The sequence below is a fragment of the Echiichthys vipera genome, assembly GCF_963691815.1.
Source record: "Echiichthys vipera genome assembly, chromosome: 12".
NCBI classification, from domain to species: domain Eukaryota; kingdom Metazoa; phylum Chordata; class Actinopteri; order Perciformes; family Trachinidae; genus Echiichthys; species Echiichthys vipera.
In genome coordinates, this window is record NC_139837.1 from 17,520,002 (window position 1) to 17,538,278 (window position 18,277).

General features: G+C 42.2%; 2 protein-coding genes across 5 annotated transcripts in view; one reads left to right on the forward strand and one right to left on the reverse strand.

Annotated features, from left to right (window-relative positions):
* Positions 1 to 1,283: 1,283 nt before the first annotated feature.
* Positions 1,284 to 8,347, reverse strand: zbtb42 (zinc finger and BTB domain containing 42). Its single transcript, XM_083924345.1, has 2 exons — positions 8,194 to 8,347; positions 1,284 to 6,908 (listed from the first exon to the last, which is right to left on the reverse strand). The coding sequence occupies exon 2, from the start codon at positions 6,892 to 6,894 to the stop codon at positions 5,299 to 5,301; it is 1,596 nt and encodes a 531-aa protein (XP_083780471.1). The 5' UTR covers positions 6,895 to 6,908; positions 8,194 to 8,347; the 3' UTR covers positions 1,284 to 5,298.
* A 6,273-nt stretch (positions 8,348 to 14,620) lies between these two features.
* akt1 (v-akt murine thymoma viral oncogene homolog 1) overlaps positions 14,621 to 18,277 on the forward strand; it is a 31,102-nt gene continuing 27,445 nt past the window's right edge. Inside the window, exons 1-2 of one of the 4 annotated variants that reach the window (XM_083924350.1) lie at positions 14,621 to 14,761; positions 16,629 to 16,740. The gene's annotated coding sequence lies outside the window, so the exon portion shown is untranslated. Of the gene's footprint in view, positions 14,820 to 16,628; positions 16,741 to 18,277 lie in introns of all 4 variants that reach the window. The other 3 variants (XM_083924351.1, XM_083924353.1, XM_083924352.1) reach the window with 3 other exon arrangements.

Here is an 18,277-nt window from a genome sequence, read left to right on the forward strand (position 1 = left end):
TCAAGTACCTCTAAACACACAAAAAAACACACACGCAAAACCACTCACGGCCAAATGAGCCGGGCTTTGAGCCTCAGAGAGGAATGTTTTATTACACCATCGAGTTACACTGCACATATCCCAGCTCGTCACCGTGCAGCTAAGCCCTATCACATGCCCCCTACTTTCCATGTGAAGGTTTGGGACCATAAGAAAAGCACACACACCAGGCAGTCTGAGCCCTGAATCCCGTTGGGCAGATGTGAGATGTTGGTGCCAGCGAGTGCTCAGAGGCCTGCTGCTGTGGATGTTTACAGCGCGAGGTGGCCGCAGCACTGCAGAGGGCCCTTATTTACTGTGAGCTGGCTGGGGCTGTTCAGGGTGTTTATGAATGATCTTGGGAGGACATTGTTTTCTTTATGTTGGAGCTGCCTGGCTAGCGCCGCTGTGTCGTCTGTTTGTGCATAAAGTACGTGCTGGGGAGCTGGACCAGACAATAGCCTGGCTGAGCTACTACCCACGAACACAATAGAGTGGTGGGATGAGGCCGAGTTTTGGGGCCGTGGTTTTGGGGGCTGTGGGGGTGGAGGTAGGATAGATGGGGGGCAGGGGCAGTTGGATGCGGCCCTTGTCTATATAGCGTTCCCAGAATGAGTGAGCTGGGGTTGGGGGGAGGGTGGTGGGAACCCGAGCACATCCCCATTGGGATCACGTAGCAGAGCAGCTGGATTTCTTTCATAGTGCAGCGGGGAAATAATTAAAAGTTCTCGCCATTGAAAATGTCTAGTGAATTGGCATGAGGTTCCTCAAATAGACACATATTTGCTAGGTTTGTGTACTTTGTATGTGTGTGTAGCAGATATAAAATAAGATAGATTAAGTAATAATTACAGAACAAAGTTAACTGGCTTTGTTATCCCAGGTTTATCACTTTTGGTGAGTATTGGCAACAGGTCAGGAACAATGGGAGCCCATCTTGAAATGGCTCCGTCCTTGAGCTGAGTTTATGGTTTCAGAGGGATAGGGCCTGTAAGACCAGCAGTATTATCACTTTCTGTTGTCTCTGTACACATTGCAGTGCTGCCCTTACACACACACACACACTATCTGGCTGATTGTTGCTGCTGCATGTCAGACGAGGGTTCTTCTACAATGTTCTTTTGTTGTCAGTGTATCAGAGTCTACGTTGACTTTTCTCAATAACTCAAAGTTCATCTCTTGCTAAAAGTAATTTTTATTGACTGGTGTGAAAACTAGAGTGTGTGCAAAAAAAAAAGTAACTGAATAAAATCCACACAAAGAGAGAAAGTTGTTCCATTTAATTCTATGCATAATCTTAAGAAAGACCTAAATCAAGATTGTCACATTTCCACAGCACACGCACACAAGCACACTCCAAAAGCGCAAACAAAGAAAAAGCACATACAGTTATAGATCAAAAGTAAATTGCCTCAATATCTAAGCAAATGTCAATTCTGCATAAAGATTGTCCTCTAATCTCTACACCACTAACACTGAAGCAATTGATTACTATAAAATATACCTTTCTTATTAAAAAATTATATTAAATTCTAATGGCACTTCTACAAATTCTATTAAAAAGATTTCCGTTTGACATTTAGAAGTTGTTGTTTTTTTTTTTACCAAATTAAAACTGAGACAGTCAAATGTTGCACAAGAAGCAAATGCAATAATAAATATTTCTCATGATTATACACATAATTTCACAGTTGTAACCTGCAGAGGACGAAATTCCAGTATCAGTAAAGTCATTTTTTTAGACTTAAAGATCAAACAGCATGAGTTAGGCAAACATCCCCCTCGATCAAGAGTAGCACTGTTTCCATATAAGTCAACAATCAAAATCTCAGTGTTTCACATTCAACAGTGACATTAACTAAAGGAGCAGACTGTTAGTTCCCAGTAGTATTGGCTACTAAAAGCCAAATCACAAAAATGCTTGTCTTCAGGTTAACACGCCCAAAAAAGATTTATTCACATAAACAAAAAGAAATTAATCTCAAATGTAATCTCTCGCAAAGCAGCAAAAATAAAAAAGGACTTGAAACTTTCAGTTTGTCAGATTTTTGACATGATACAAAAACAGGAACAACAGTTGTGAACCACTTCAGTGAGCTTCTGTCGCTGTGATGTGAACTTTATCGCCGCAGTCAAGGGCAAAAATGTACAATATAGAAAAAGGGCTTCTCCAGATGCAACACCTACACCACAAGGCACATTTGGTGATCATCCTGGAGGTATAAATAAAGACTGCAAACAATAAAAAGAAAAGATTCTTCACATATTGTTAGTTTTCTACCTCTGTACACATGTACATTATAGATTCAAGCTATTTAATTTGCACCACATAAGAAATGTTCATTTAAAAATCTGAAACGGTGACGATATCTACATTCCTGTTCTGATTGAAATATACATTATTAACACTATGCAACAGCTATAAATGGGTAATATATTGTTCCGACCAAAGTGATTAAACTCGAACAACAGGAGTGTTTGTGCAAGTTAACATTTCTCGTAAAATCACACACATATTTAAGCCCCATCGCTGACTGCAGGTCAGGGAGTAGAATGAAAGCAGATTGGGATAATTCTGGAAGAAAATACTTTGATTCGTTCTCAACTTGGGTCTCCGCCACTAGAAATGCTGACAGACCACATGTGAATATAATTTCTGTGTCCTGAAAAAAGGCCTAGTAATTAACATTTTTTTATTTTATTTTTTTTTAAACACCTTAGGGTGCGCTGTGCTGAAATGGAAAGGTAGTCGGCACCTACATTTGACCTGTATTGTCACAATTGCCAGACATATTATTTCTTCAATTCTTCTAAATCCAGCACTTGGAAAACAATACTCTGATCATTCTGATATTCTCTTGATGGATGTGCAATCAAATCACCGTGGTATCTCCTGCATGCAGAGGAACAATGAAGCATTTTTCTACTGCAAGCTGGGATTGGGGGGGCTGTTCTTTGATGCCTCCAAACAATACACCTGTTTACAGTGTCCTTGGTTCTCCCTTTGCTAAATAAATTTCTCACATTCCAATGGCTCCATTCAATACAGGAAAGTGCAAAGAGAGACTTGCACTGCCTTTTCTCCCCACAGCTAGCAGAGAGATACACAATGATCCCTTGAGAGCTACCTGGGATTTGGTGGAAGTGGTGGGGAGGGGGACAATGCCTGTATTGTCTCCTTTCTATAGGTAGCCAATGCCGTATCGGTGTGGCTGTGCTTGTGAACAACTGTTTCCTGTGGCAGAACAGCAGTCGGAGCAGTATTAACTGTTTAGATTCTTAGTGAGTCCAATTAAGTCTTGAATATGGAGAAGGAACCAAACTCCCCGGGGAAGACGAGACACTTTAAGAGACTGCAGCCTTAAGAAGACACCTGACTCTCTCCACCTTTACATGGGTTGTAACACGGAAACAAAACATTTTGATAAATAGAATATATATTTACATTAAATATACATACAGTAAGAAATAGCAGCCTAGACAATAGTGTTGAAACTATACGCATGCTAAAAACAAGTGCTTCTCTATGTTCCATGTGACAAATCTTGAATGCTCCGCAGAGATTTCTACACGGTATATTAAAATACAATTACAGTAACTCGATTTGCACGGAGAAAATGAACAGACAGCCCCAATACCAGTTAATGAGTACCATGATCGCTAGGCAAGACGCGGCGTCTTTCAAGCTTATAGAAATAAGAAGTACACCTACAGTAAACCCTGAACCAAGTCAAACTAATAAATAAATTCTGATCAAGTCTTCTCAGGACAGATTAGACAAATACCATGAGCTTTTAGTGCTACACCCCCTTCTTGGAATCCACCTATGTGAACAGACAGTAGAAATGAATTTCCTGCCCAATGATTCTTCCAAGGACAGCACCACTAAATGCTCCAGCTTTATCAGTAGTAACATACAACACATACAGTAAGAAGATATGCTCATGTGAAAAGGTTAATTCAAAGAAAGAAACGTCAGTTGATACAGCTGAGTGGCACATCAGGCACAGCTTTGACCAACAAAGTACTGAATATCCACCTGTCTCTCTTCCTCCCTGTCTGCTGCCGTTAACACCGTGTCTGTGCACCCTTTGCGCCAGACCAGGAAATAACAAGGTAATTTACGGGCAACTATTTGTTTTTAACCCAATCAAGTCAATAAACACTTACTTGACGGGAGCTTGATTTGCAATGCGTTTATTACATTCTTGTTAATTATTTCATTAAGGATGCTCGTGGCTCAATTGGCATTCCAGATGTTACATTTGTTACCACCTGGTATGTGGAGTGTCATCCAGATTCTTTCGAAAGGCCTGAAAACTCACCGAGTTTTACAAGAAGGCATTGTGAGAATTTCAGTAGGCACCAGTGTTACAGGCATTAGCTTTTAACTACGCTCCATTCCTCCTCTGATTATACAACTTCTTTTTAAGTAGTAAATAAGAAGGCATTTCCATCGATATGTGCTAACTCTCACAACAACTAAGGAGCTGATGGCTCACCCCAAGGCAAAAAGAAATATGGTGATATGAACGTCTGCTTGCCTCTTGTTAAAACATAAAACTGTAACCAACTTCATTTCAACCAAACAAAAAAATCTACTTCCATGAAAACACAATTATAGTTCCAGTAGTCAACCTTCATTAGTTTTGCTGCCTTATGATAGTTTACTTGTTAAGGACTAAACAAATCCCAAAAATAAATAATAATAATAATAATAATAATAATGATAATAATGTAGGAGTTAAAAAAAAATCATATATTGCTACTCACGGACGGTTCTGATCTCCCATGTGCACAAATAAAAGTCTCACTCACTCTGACGATTGTATTAACATATGTTAGCATTAGCTATCACCCATTTGCCCATAGTGTACGAACATAGGATGCTTCTTCCAGCAAATATACTCCTCAAATAAACTCCACAGACTAATACAAACAAGACAGAAACAAACAAGTGCATCATCTGATTTGTTCACCTTCGACAAAGATACAGCTTGGGTGTCACGGCACCCATTTCTATCCTAACAGCCTGTGCACCATCAACTGTCTGCCTCTGACCATCATGAATGCCTGTGACATAGTTCAGCACAGAAAACAGCTCCAGTTTTAACGTTGCTACATCTTTAACTTGAGAAATGCCACATAGGGTAGAATCCAATAAGATAATTCTCCAACAAACTGCCAACATGTGTGTACTAATGGGGAAAGTGTTCAGTAGTAATATTCAGTGTTTGAAATGACATTCGGCCTCATGTCATGGCACTGGTGAGAGGTGTTTTATCCAATGGCGAGAGTCTTAACAAGGCCACAGTGAAACTTCCTGATGTGGCGGTAGAGGTCCCCAGACTGGGTGAAGCGCCGTTCGCACCACTTACAAGCGTGAGGCTTCTCACGTGTGTGAACTACAGCATGTCGACTCAAGTTATGAGAGTACTGGAAGCTCTTGCCACACTGACCACAGGTGTATGGCTTCTCGCCAGAGTGTGTGCGCTCGTGGCGCTTCAGGGTGTACATGCAGGAGAAGGTCTTGTTGCACTGCATGCAGGTGGGGACCGAGCCGTCGGGGGACAACTTGGAGCGAGCGCCGTCCTTCTCGCGGAAGTGTGAGCTGAGGTGCAGTTGTAGCACATGGGGGCTGGGGAAGACTTTGCTGCACAGGGGGCACACACACACCTGTTGCCCTGGGGGCAGGAGCACCCCGCTGGAGGTGGAGATGTCTGAAGAGGCCAAGTCGTCCTCCTCCTCCTCCTCGCTGTCCCCCAGCAGTCTACCCCTCCTCTCCTCTACCTCCCTGCCCGGGGCGCCCTCCCTCCCTCTGCAGGCCTCCCCCTCTTCGTCCATCAGGTCCTCCTCCTGGGAGAGCAGGGCGGCTGTGGAGCCGTTGTTGCCTGGGAAGAGGGCAGCGAACCCTGTCACCACTGAGCTCCTGGCACTATTCCCAAAGCGCTGGCTCTCAGGGCTCATCGGCTCACTGTCCTCCTGCTCTGACAGCAAGTCGTGTTCGTCTTTAACAAGTGGCTCAGTGCCCTGCTGCTGGCTGTCGAGGGCCAGCTGTCCCGAGACGTAGGAGGGGTGTAAGGGATCTCTGCTAGACAGAGGCTTGAAAGACAAATCCAGTGCACAGTCCATGTCATCTGAAGCCCGGGACCTCTGGGACAGTGATACGGTGGAACTACTGACATCAGCTTTTGTTTTTCCAGCTGTTTGGACGCAGGGCTCGGCCTCTGCTGACAAATAATTGACACCTACAAGGTCCGGGGACCTGCCAGAATGACCATTTGCCTTCTGCCTACTCTGTGCAGACCTATCACAATCTGTGACAGCCAGCCTGACTTCGCTCTTGTCCATGTCAAACTCCTCTGCCGGGGGGGCCCTGTGAAGCCCCTGAGACTGTGTCTGGAGCTGTCGCCGAATGAGCTGCTTACTGTGCAGCTCGCCTTCTGAGGAATTTTCTCTGTCCAGACAGCCGAGTCCCAAACCCTCAGTCATCTTTTCATCCAGGCAGGAGAGTTCCTTATCTTTAAGCTTGCCTTTACACACTTTCACTATATCATACATGTGGAGGTAACTGGCTGCTGCCAGCACATCCTCCACCGGGAGAGAGCTGAATTCCAACTTCCCCTCATACATAAATTCAAGGAGCAGACTGAAAGCCGGGGCTGTCACAATGTCACTGTTGAGATGCACAACGTCCCTTTTGTCCAGCTGGTCCCTGTAGAAGAGATGGAAGTACATGCTGCAGGAGGCCAGCACGGCTCTGTGCGCTTTGAATCGAGCCTCCCCGACAAGAACAGTGCAGTCACAGAGGAAACCTTGGTGACGCTGCTGACTCAGACACTGCAGCAACTGGCGGCTATGGTCTGGGAACTCCATTCTTCCCTCATAACCTGATGAAAAACAGGAAAAACAGGATACTGGATAAACGAAATGAAGCTATTTAGAGGGCACAGAGGAGCTGCCGTCGCACCAGATGCAGACGCGAAGTAACCAAAGGCAGAGAAAATGTCAGGAATAACTTGAGCCACAAAACGCTAAGAATTAAAAAGTATGAGCAAACATACATGACAATAAACCTGCCGTGTTTTAGCCTACAAGTTCATAAAACCATTGTCAAATACAAAACTTTATTCGGAAAGATTGAATTCCCCTAAAAAGCTCTACATCGATAACTTTATCCAACTTGAGGACAAAAATCCTGCATTCTTTCCAGTGGTGCAGGACACGCTCCGCTGCGCTCACCCACCCATATCACGGTGTAAACGGATCCACTCTCCAAATGATCCGAAGTGTTCCGGTTTGTAGTAGTCAGTCTACTTCTTGAGCTTCAAAAAATTGCAAAAAAAAAAAAAAAAAAAAAGCGACGCACCGGCACGTTTCCGACCGCACAGTAAAACAGCGGTGTTTACAGAACAAGCGAGCGGGGCTGGGAATGAAAGCACTCGTCCATCGGGGGAAGGAGGCTAACGTGAAAAAATAAGAGCAGAGCAGAGTGTGTAAACTGGTGCTCTGTTTGCTAATTACACTGCAAGCTGTGGAGTCAGCTGCTCTGACATCACCGCAATGGAAACGCTACCTCCAGCTGTGCTCCCCTTTATGCCATATGTTAACTCTGGGCTATACGCGGCCAAAACTACACACACAACCTGTAAAAAAAAAAAAAAAAGAAAAGAAAAGAGTCGGTTTATAAGTGTCACGAAATGACATTAGTTTTCTAACTTTGAAAAAAAAAAAAATCGGGTCATTTATCACCAAGGAAAAAACATCCGCGGAGAAGAATAACCAACGCTTTGTAGTCATTTTTACGCACTCGTCAGACACGCGCACAACTGTGAAATATTTGTTTAAAGGGGGTTCATTTGAAACAGAAAAGGCAAATGGTTAAAAAAAAAAAGTGAATTGGATATTAAAGTTTGATGCTGCCGAGAAGGAAGTGCATAAGTATCATTTTGGGCGCAGTAGTTATATTTTAATAAGAGAGAGAAAAGTGTAAAGAGGATACGGGGAGAGCCAAGGGCGCAGTAAACCGAGCTCCATGTCCGTGTTGGGAAACGCATTGCTAGGAGCCTTTTAAACAGCAGAGGAACTCACAGCAACTGCGCCGAACGAAGCGGTGAGGGGACACTCTTTAACTTTCGCTTCCTCCGTTTCAAAGCACAAAAACACTGTACTTACATTTATTTCCGCCCGGATCGTCGTGTTCTTTCCTAGAAGCCCCGGCGTCCTTTCATGATGTGCGTCCAGATGTTCGCTTCTCCTTGTCGTTTCTTGAGCTTCAGTCCGACCCTGGCAAGGCAGGCTGCACTCAGCGCTGCTGTGTGTCAAGCAGGTTGATAATGGCACAAGTCTCGCGATAATGCGCGGCCACAATAAGTTCTGTACTACTCCGTGAATTCACACAGCGGCAGCAAGTAGCAGAGTACACTGGGAACATCAATTGGCTTTTATCAAACACCTGTCCCATGAACGGGCGACTTTTCAGTGTGATAAATACGGAAATATGGCAAAGTGGAGGAATGGACACATAGAACAATCGATGACTAACAACGTTTATGAGTTTTAGTCTTTAAAAAAGTCTATTATATATTATATTTTTTAGGATATGGCTCCAAACAGTCTAATCATTAAAGTTGAATGTTTAAATGTCTTATTTGATTGAAGAAACGCACCCTGTTTGCTCTTTCCATGTCTATCCAGACCTGTATGAAGATCATAGGACTTAAAAGGTTCAAATCCAGAAAGTAAATTTGATTTGCAAGCTTCCCAAAAAATGTTGCCTATATGGGTTTTTTTGTACACTGTGAATGAAAGAAAGAATTGGAATCGAGAGTATCCAAACCAACAATTATAAATCACGCTTTGTTAATTTGGAGGGTCAGTGGACTATTGGGAACTTTTAAGGGCTGTTCTCTCTAATCCTGCTTTGGGTTGTGGAATTCCCTGGCACCACACCACCCTTTGCCTTTGTTTTCTCAGACCACACCAGCTCCTGGCTGTGACTTATTTAGCCTAGATTGTCTGAAGACTACGAATGATGAGGATTTATGTGGACTATGTTTGAAAAAAAAAGTCACAGATTTGTTTCAGGTACTATTTTAAACCACAGGATTCTGTTCTGTAATTGTTAAAGCAAGAGATGGTGGCACAAACAGGGGCTCGAGGTTGCAGCTGCTCATCTCGTACCCCCTCCCCTCCTGGTGCTCCCCCAACTGCTTCAGTCACCTTTGCCCTGTGTTCCAGCTGCCGTGTGTTTTGAAAGGGCCATTTGCAGCTCCTTACAGCCTTCTGACACAGAGGGGAATGAGCAATGTGACGGGAGGCGGCAGCCACTGGTCGGAAGAGGCCACCGGCTAGATTCTTATCCACTTACTGCTTTATTCCATTTTTAGTCCGGCTGTTACGGTTACAGAGGGTGGATATCTGCACTCTGCTTATGTCCAGATGATCATAAGCAAGACGGTGTCATGCTCTCTAAATACAAATCTTTATTTGGTCTAGGAGCCTTAATTGGTGCAAGAAACAAAACGATGAATACTTTTGACAAAACACAATAAGATAAATGTTTATACTGAACCATCAGATGAGTGTGCCACATGAAAAACAATTTACCATTCAGCACTCACATGCACACACACATACGCACACACATCATCCATGCAGGAGCAGCGATGTGGATAAGAATAGGAGCAGTGGCCCTGTGTTTGCCTGGCAAACGTAGGCGCCCAGTAGAGGAGGGGGGTGTGTTCACAGGGCAAGACAAAGCAGCGGTTGTGCCTGGGGACCGTGGCCTCAGAGAGAGAGAATCAGCACGGTGGAGGTTCTCACACACAGAAAAAGATAGAGAAAGAGAGAGAGAGAGGGAGAGAGAATGAGAGTGGGAGAGTGGGGGAGCAGGGAGAGAGAGAGAACACTTCCTGGAGGTTCATTCTTCCTCTCTGCAATCATCAATGGCATTCTCCCCCTGACCCACTCCTCTCTCAGACAAACAAAAGACTCCGCATTCCAGTGTAGCCTGACCGGCCAACCAGCCAGCCATCCAGCCACAGTCGAACCACATCACTCTCCCCACTGGACCAAAGTCTCACCATAGGGGTGCACTGCAATTTTTTTTGCTGTGAATTTACGATAAAAAAGATTTGCGTGTCTCTCACAGTAAGGATTACAGCAATATACTGTGAAATATACTCACAGCAATTTACTCTAATTTCACATCTGTGATATTACAATGCATTGTTGTAAAAGCACAACTGTATACTGTAAATTTACAGCTTCGATGACAAAGCAATTACTGTGAAATTACATATAATAATTTAAAATATTTTGCTGTACATCATTACAACAAGGCCCTGTACTTTTACAGTGTGTACACTGTAAATATGTTTGTAAAATAAACAAACAACTCTGAGGTAAAGTCAATGTTAGCCCAATGGCATATTCATATTCAAGAAATTTAAGAATTCAAGAAAGTCAACTTTCTAGGCATAAAAGCCACCTTAAAATGCAGAGAAATTGTACAGACACTTGCAATTTAACTACCTGTGTCTGTGTGTTTACTCAAAAGGGTGCTCACATGAGGGTTCATTGTTGTCCACTTCTTGGTCTTTGAGCCTCTTTCAGGATTGATGCCCAGAAAGCACCTGTTAATGAGCAGAGATACTTCAGTTTTAAATAGACTTATGTATTGCAAGCAGCATTTATCAAATTTCACCTGTGCTTTTTTCCCATATCAAACCCCAATAGACTTATAATCCAAACTTGTTGGATCTTCCTCTCACCATAAATCTTTTTAGCCATTTTAGCCAGGGTGCCTCAGGTTAGGTTTGCCCGAGGCAAAGTGCTTGATTTTCTACTAAGAGGGGCCATATCAACGTGCGCCCTCACTGAAATGTGTCTTCACGGAATTGGCCAGTTGATAAATTAAACCAAATCCTGTTGAAAGTATGACAAACACATCCTTTTGTGCTCTACTTTATTCAATACATTCGCATAATATTTAAACCCAATTTATCTTTTTTTTTTTACAGCTGCAATATTCCATCAAATACAAATATCCTTGATGTCATACTTTTATATACACTTTCCGCAAACTTATATTTGATGTCTGTTAAAAGCGTAAGATCTTCAAAAGGATTTGAAATCCTTTTTTTTTTAGCTTTGTATATATATATATATATATATATATATATATATATATATATATATATATATATATATATATACTGTGCATTTTTGTACTTTTGCACATGTGCTGCTGCTGGGAACGGATTAATAAAGTTCCTATATATCTACACCTCATTAATGCTACAGATGTGAGCTGTTGGACTTATTTATAAAGTACGTTAAAATTGTAGCCCCGCTATCTGAATTGAGGGTCTAAAATAATAGAAGATGATGATGATGATCATATGTTGTATAGATTGTAAAGATTTGGCGGTATATCAATAAAAAATGACTTACGTTGAGATGACTTTAACATGTTCTAAGCTGGGAAATCCTTTATACAATGCAACAAACTCTGTGCATTGAATCTTTGAATCTTTAGCACTTGAGGCAAAGCTAAACAACAGGTGAATGATACATCCAGGAAAATAATGTGACAGTTGTAGCAACATTGCACTGCAGTTGCCAGGAGATACTGTATTGGTCAGCCCCCACCACCACTACCACTTCCTCCCTATTATGGCCCTCCTGCCCTCCTGCCCTTCTGCGTTCTGTTATCTATTCTCCTTCAACTGCCCATTAGGTTCTGTTCTGTTTTTTATACTCTGAACAGATGCCGCAAGCAGACAAGAAAAAAGATCAGATGAGTCTTTGACAGGAAAAACATTATTAACTCACTTTGACCCTTCAATCTTGCTACTTTTTTCTTTGAACCTGCAAAACAACAGGGTAGGCATTCCCATCAACGGACCGGAGGAGGAGGAGGAGGAGGAGGAGGAGGAGGAGGAGGGCACCACTTAATAACAGCAGCAGAAAAAATGGGATACCCTCACTCAGCTCTGTTTGTATGACAGGAACAGCTTGGCAAGGCTGACGCATAGTAGCAGTGAGGAACACATTACAGTGTAAGTGACAAAGAGGGGAAATGACAACAGAGGAGACTGAGAGACAGAGGGCACAAAGGCCAATACGTTCTTCATCACAAAGGGAATGCTGGCATCTGTCCCGGCTATACTGTTCTTGTGACATTATTTATTAGATATTGCTCAACTTTTCAAAAGCATTGTCTTGCATTTTTATAGCATACACATTTGTAGTTCCCTGCACATGTGCCTAAGTTGGTAAAGCAGATGTGCTTAAGGTAAAAAGATACGTCTTCAAAAGAGAGTAAAAACATGAAAAACACATTTACTTTAACTGTATATAGAACAAGTCTATAGGAGTATAATAATACTAGTATGGGAAGAGGTTTTCTAAACTTTTGATGCACATTCAAAATATATTAGACTAAGTCATAGAGGACTTCATTTGATACAGAGGACAGGAGTCTGGCCTGTCTGTACCTGTCCTAAACTGGTTTAACTCCTATTTCTCCGGCAGGCTCTAGATGACTGTTTATCTAAAAATAATGCGGTATAACAAGCAGGGTTATAATCTGATATAACCCCACAGATGACTCTTAACGCTTTTAGGTTTTTCTTTTGCAGTTTCATCAGGACATGTGCCACATTCTTCATGTCCTGTTGTTATGTAACAGTATGTTGCTGAATGACACAACTGTCGCCATTTAAAAATATAAAGCATGAGTACAGGGCCACTTGCTAGCTTTTTTTGGAGCTTTCCCGCAGACTTCATCAGCGGATGAAGCATTTTTCATGAAGATGGATCCGTTTACATGCAATCTCAGTTATGATTTCACACCATCCACTGATGAAGATTATGCGATGTGGTGGAAAGCTCAACAAAAAAAACATGTTCACGTCTCAACCAGGATAAAACTGATGTGCTGAGGTGCCAAAGAAATGCATTCAGTGTGATTTACCCATGGCTACACAGTTAGAAATCTAAAGGTTATAGGAAACGGGTTACTGAGTGGTTAGAGCAGCCGCCCCATGTAAAGAGGCTGAAGGTCCGCGAGGCAGCAGCCGCGGGTTCGACTCCGAACTGCGGGCCTTTGCTGATTCGCTGATATATTTTTCACTTTTTAGGAATTCCCCTTTTTACACTGTTTCAGGATGTAAATCTATTTTTGTTTTTGTTTTTGAGTATTCCATTTTAGCAATCTGTATTTTTTTACCACAGTTTAATTTTACTGCTTGGATTAGCCTGTTTTCACATTGCTACTTTTACATCATTAAATTACATTTAACATGATTACATGGCTTTTGGTAACATTTTGTAATATTTATAATTTAAGAGGTATTAAACAACTGTCTACAGCCTTGAACATAAATAATTGGAAATCAATTTTGATAATAACTTAAAGCCAAAATGCCCCCAAAATACTGGTTCAGGCTTCTCAATCTTAATATCTGCTGGTTTTCTTAGTCCTCTATGATAGTAAAGTGAATATTTTGGGGTTACACTACAAAAAGCTTATGTCAACTTGGGCCCTGAGAAATTGTGATGAGCATTTTTTCATTTTAAAACAATTTCCTTTTTTTAAAAAAGAGGATTTTTGGGGCTTTTATGATAGGGAATGGCGGAAAATGAGGAAGAGATTGAGGGGATAACACACAGCACAGGCCCAAAGGTTGAACTAAAGCCACTGTAATAGACTCAGCAGACATGGCAAGCCACTCAGGTGAGTCCCACATTTTACAACTTTTTACAAACCAAACAATTAATAAATCAATCCCTAAAAGAATCAATAGTTGTTGCCCTACTACAGAATCAGAATCAGAATGTATGTAAACAGGGGAATTTGACCTGGTACAATTTTCAGGTGCGTGTACTTTACTTGATTTTTTAAATCTACTTTATACTTCTACTCCACTAGATTTCAGGGGAAATATTGTCCTTTTTACTTTTTACAGTTAATAGTTACTATCACAGATTGAGATTGTTAAAACAAAATATCATCAAGTGAAACATGTATTGTTTTAGATATACACTGCAGTATAAAAAGTAAATACTACCCTTTATCAGCTGCAACATTAAAATATTTACATTAAACTATCAATTTTGATCTGATAATATAATATTCTACTAGTACTTTTTGTACTTTAAGTACATTTTGATGTTGATACTTTTTTCATTCTTTTACTTAAGCAACATTTGGAAGTGGGCCTTTTAGTATTTCTACAGTGTGATATTAATACTTCTTCCACCACTGCATTTTAGCCCTGATGAACATTCAGTTAAGTGAAAAATAGATGTCCCTCATTGTACCGAGGAAGACCCACTGGGAACCTTACAGGGGCCCCTGTGGTGTCCCAGGAGTGGACCCTATGTTTGGAAACCACCGGCACTGATAAAACAACGCAGAGTTCATCAAGGCCATGCATCCCTGAATGAGCCCCCATAGAAACACTGCAGGGTTTTTTTCAATGGGACGCTCTGACAGCACTACCCTTAACTCTATGAGTGGGACTCATAAAATGGTCGGCTCTAGGACCCGGGAGAGCAGGTCTGCCACAGAGGCATTGCAGACAGCGCGTTTGGGAGGTGTAGTGGAAGAAAGGCAAAGAAACGGAGTAAATGAGAGCACTTTTGTCCAGATTGTTGAAGGACTTATCAACTTAATATACCGCCGAAACACCTCTATATAATGAGACGGACACATTGTTGAATTCCTGTCCAGGTAAATGTCCGCGTTTCCTTCGCATGGTTGAACTACGAGAGGTCGACAGCTAGACAGGGTAGGTCCCCATTGTACTTACATGGGATGCGGTTATTCTCACCCAAGCTGCCCTGCTAGGCCCCATATCCTTTTCTATCGCTAAATGCAAACCTGAAAATGAGGTACTTTCCTGACTTCACTTCGCCGTGGAAGTTATGTAGCTGTTGACTCCTACAACCGTCCTGCTGTAAATAATGCCGTTTTGTTCGTAGAAAAACAACAACTCTCTTCAGTTAAACCATTCATTTTGGGACCACTTTAGAGACACAGCCCTCAGGCCCAAAAAAAAAATGTATCTGCAGTCATGTTACTTTAAACGGCTCACCTCTACGAGAAAGTTGTTTTCGGTTGTACTTTATGGCCCAAGGAGGAGGCAAATGAAAACAAATGAGCTCAACGTGAAGAGAGAGGCTCATTCATTGTTATTATGAACTACCTACTGCGTTTGTTTACTTGTTTGAGTGAGGCATTTATGGCCTTGTTGCTGTTCTGTTGTAACAATGTTGCATTCAGGTTCACTGATACAGAGTACTACATCTTTGTTGTGACGAGATGGCCCCTTGTAGTGGTTCACAAAATGGGCTCTTTGGGTCCACACTTTGTACATCAGTCAAAGATGGGAAAGGTAGCATGGAGTTATATTCTTATTTTCCTCCCTTGTAATCAGCACAATTGCAAAAATGCATGTGTGTAGCTGTTTTGGTGATTCATTCCACCCTACAATGATGCTTTTTTCTTTTTTCTTTTACAAAGTCATTGTTAACTACAGGGATTTTGTCAAGAAGGTTTATGTTTTGAAGAGTCTGATGTGGTGGGAGTCAAAGTGAAAAGGTTTGCCAGTTGCACATGTAAGCAGGCCAAGTTTAATGGCCATGGAAGATGCAAAGCTTACATGTCCAACTTTAGGATAACCCTCACTTCACTGATGGTGCCGTCTGTTAGCCTTCCCAAAGAGGTAACTCAACATGTACAGTCTAGAAAGAGAACATTGTCCCCGGGCATGTTGTACCCGTAACGCCTTTAGTGTCAAAATGTTTTTTTTTTCCAGTCATGAGACCACGTCTGTCCAGTGTGTGTACACAAGGGGGACTTGGCATGTGACCGGAGAAGACGCAACAAGCTGGTGTAATGATGCAGCCAGTGACTACTTGGCTCTCCCTGTTCTATTTAGAAAATACCAGTCACCTCCCACCCAATCCCCTCACTGGCCCGTTGACTCAAATGTGCCACCAGTTGCATGCAGAATCTGAGGAATGTTGTTTGAAATGTTGCCCCTGTACACAGGCAAACTTATTGTGCCCGCCGTCCCCGCTTGCCACAACAGTTTTCGATGTATTGTCACTGAGAAGGATACGCTTCAAATGATGGTAGCCAACTGTCACCATCACATGACGGCACTCTTCTCTGTCCGTTTCCAAAACTGCCAAAACAGTGCAGCCTAACATACTCTTTGTTCCATTCATCTTGTTTAGTAGTTTTTCACATTAACAGCCAGGTCATTTGATTTGCAACAAACCAAAGACACCAAGGACTTTTAGGTCTTATTCTGTGTGTTATCCAGATTATTCTTTAAGGCATCAAACAAGTATGCTATGATTGGTATATATTTAAGTCCCATCTTTGTGATCTATCGTTATTTTAGTTCATAGCTTGTCTGAACAGCACAGAAATGAATACATTTTCAGCATGAGTCATAAAGGGGTTGCTGTACATGTCATCACAGGATTAAAGCAGTGAGTCTGCTCGGCTTTCAAGATTACAGTAGCTGTGGTTTGGTATTCAGCTACACCTACCCTCAATATTCTTATCATTAGTGATGTGTTTTCAGGGAACTTGAAAGAGGAACTTGGCACTGTGTAGTCGATCAAACTAGTACTGGTTGCAGTGTGGCATTTTAACACAAACCAAGCGTCGCCTCAGGGACTGTTTTCCAGCAACAGGTGAGCATAATATTTGATGTTCCCATTTCATTGTTACAATTTAAATATTTGGGTGTAATGTTCTATCTTTGGAAAAGTAAATCATCTGCTGACTCCCTTGTTTACCCATGTGGCAGCAGAAAATAGAGCAAAAATAGGCTTGTATCTATCAATCTGTGATGAAGGAAGTGGTGTGGTGATGTCGGCCCAATTTTCTGCTTCCTGCCATAAACATGTCCTCCGTGGCAAAGTGACAGGCTCAGTGTGTGGCATCTTTGTAGCATTAGACTGATTTGCATTGAATGGGATGGCCCCTGGTGCCGGAGCCAGAAAGATGAATGATTGAAAGACGCACTGACAGCAGGGCAGGCAGGCAGTGGCCCAGAGGCCTGAGGACCATGTGACCTGCTGTCAGGGTACTGGGTTCATTCAGTGGCTGCTGGCTGCAGCACTGGCAGCAGCCCAGCTTTTCCACACAGGCCGCAGTAGCAACAGGTCGCTCCCATTAAAACAGCAGCGCTCTGTTGTGGCTCCAGAGCCGGTCTTGTGCATGTGTTGCTTTTTTGGCTGTGGTGTGTGCGCTGAAGTTTGTTTGTGTGATGTATCCCAATGTGTATATAATGTGTGCTTGCCTGTGTCACAGAGTACACACTAAGATGCCGGAGAGATCCAACGGTTTGTGTGATCCCTAGTTTGAATAGCACTCAGTGTGCTTTTTCAAATCCTTCTCCAAGATCCTCCCAACATCGACTGTGTGACACAAGCACCACAACCCCAGTGCAATAAACAAAAACACTGAGCAAAAATAAACTGTGCCTTCACAAACTTTCACTTTTGCTCATTGATGGAAGCGAGCACAATGGCAGTAAAAGGCGTGTTGATCACACATTCACTGACACATGTACTCGAGCCTGGGGCTGTACTGATATGACTCGAAGTCTGTCAATAGTCACATCCACTTCCTGTTGTTGTCCCCACCAGTAAGCTGGATGAGGCCGCTCAAACAGAGCTCTCTTTTGATGGCCTTACTCTGACGGAGCAACAGCAGACAAATTGATTTCAGTTGATGGTCAGAGATTTCCTGGTGCAGTATGTGACATTTGTGTGAAAAGCCTTGAAATTGTATCATTCTTTTACTTCTGCCCTGCAATCAAAGCTGTCTTTATATAGTGAAAAAGTACTGCATGAATCAAAAGGTCAAGTGTTTTGGTTATGATAGCCTGCAGGTTTTCAAATAACCGATAAATCTGTGATGGAATTCAGCCCCATTTTCTTTATCTGATGACTGTGAATGAACACTGCATCTTATCCTATCTGTCATACAAGGTAAAATTATAGTTGTATCATGATCTTTTACCCATATATAGCTTTTTTATGCTGCACTTAACTCATGTCTTTCCAAAGACCCTTTCCCATATTTTACTACGCAAATTTGAGAGCAGGTTTATTTGTGAATGTGGTGTGCCTTGCCAGGACATACTAGTAACATTTCTGTCATGTTTCCACCACAGGTCAGATGTGAATAAGAACAGCACTCACAGATACAGTGCACCTTCAC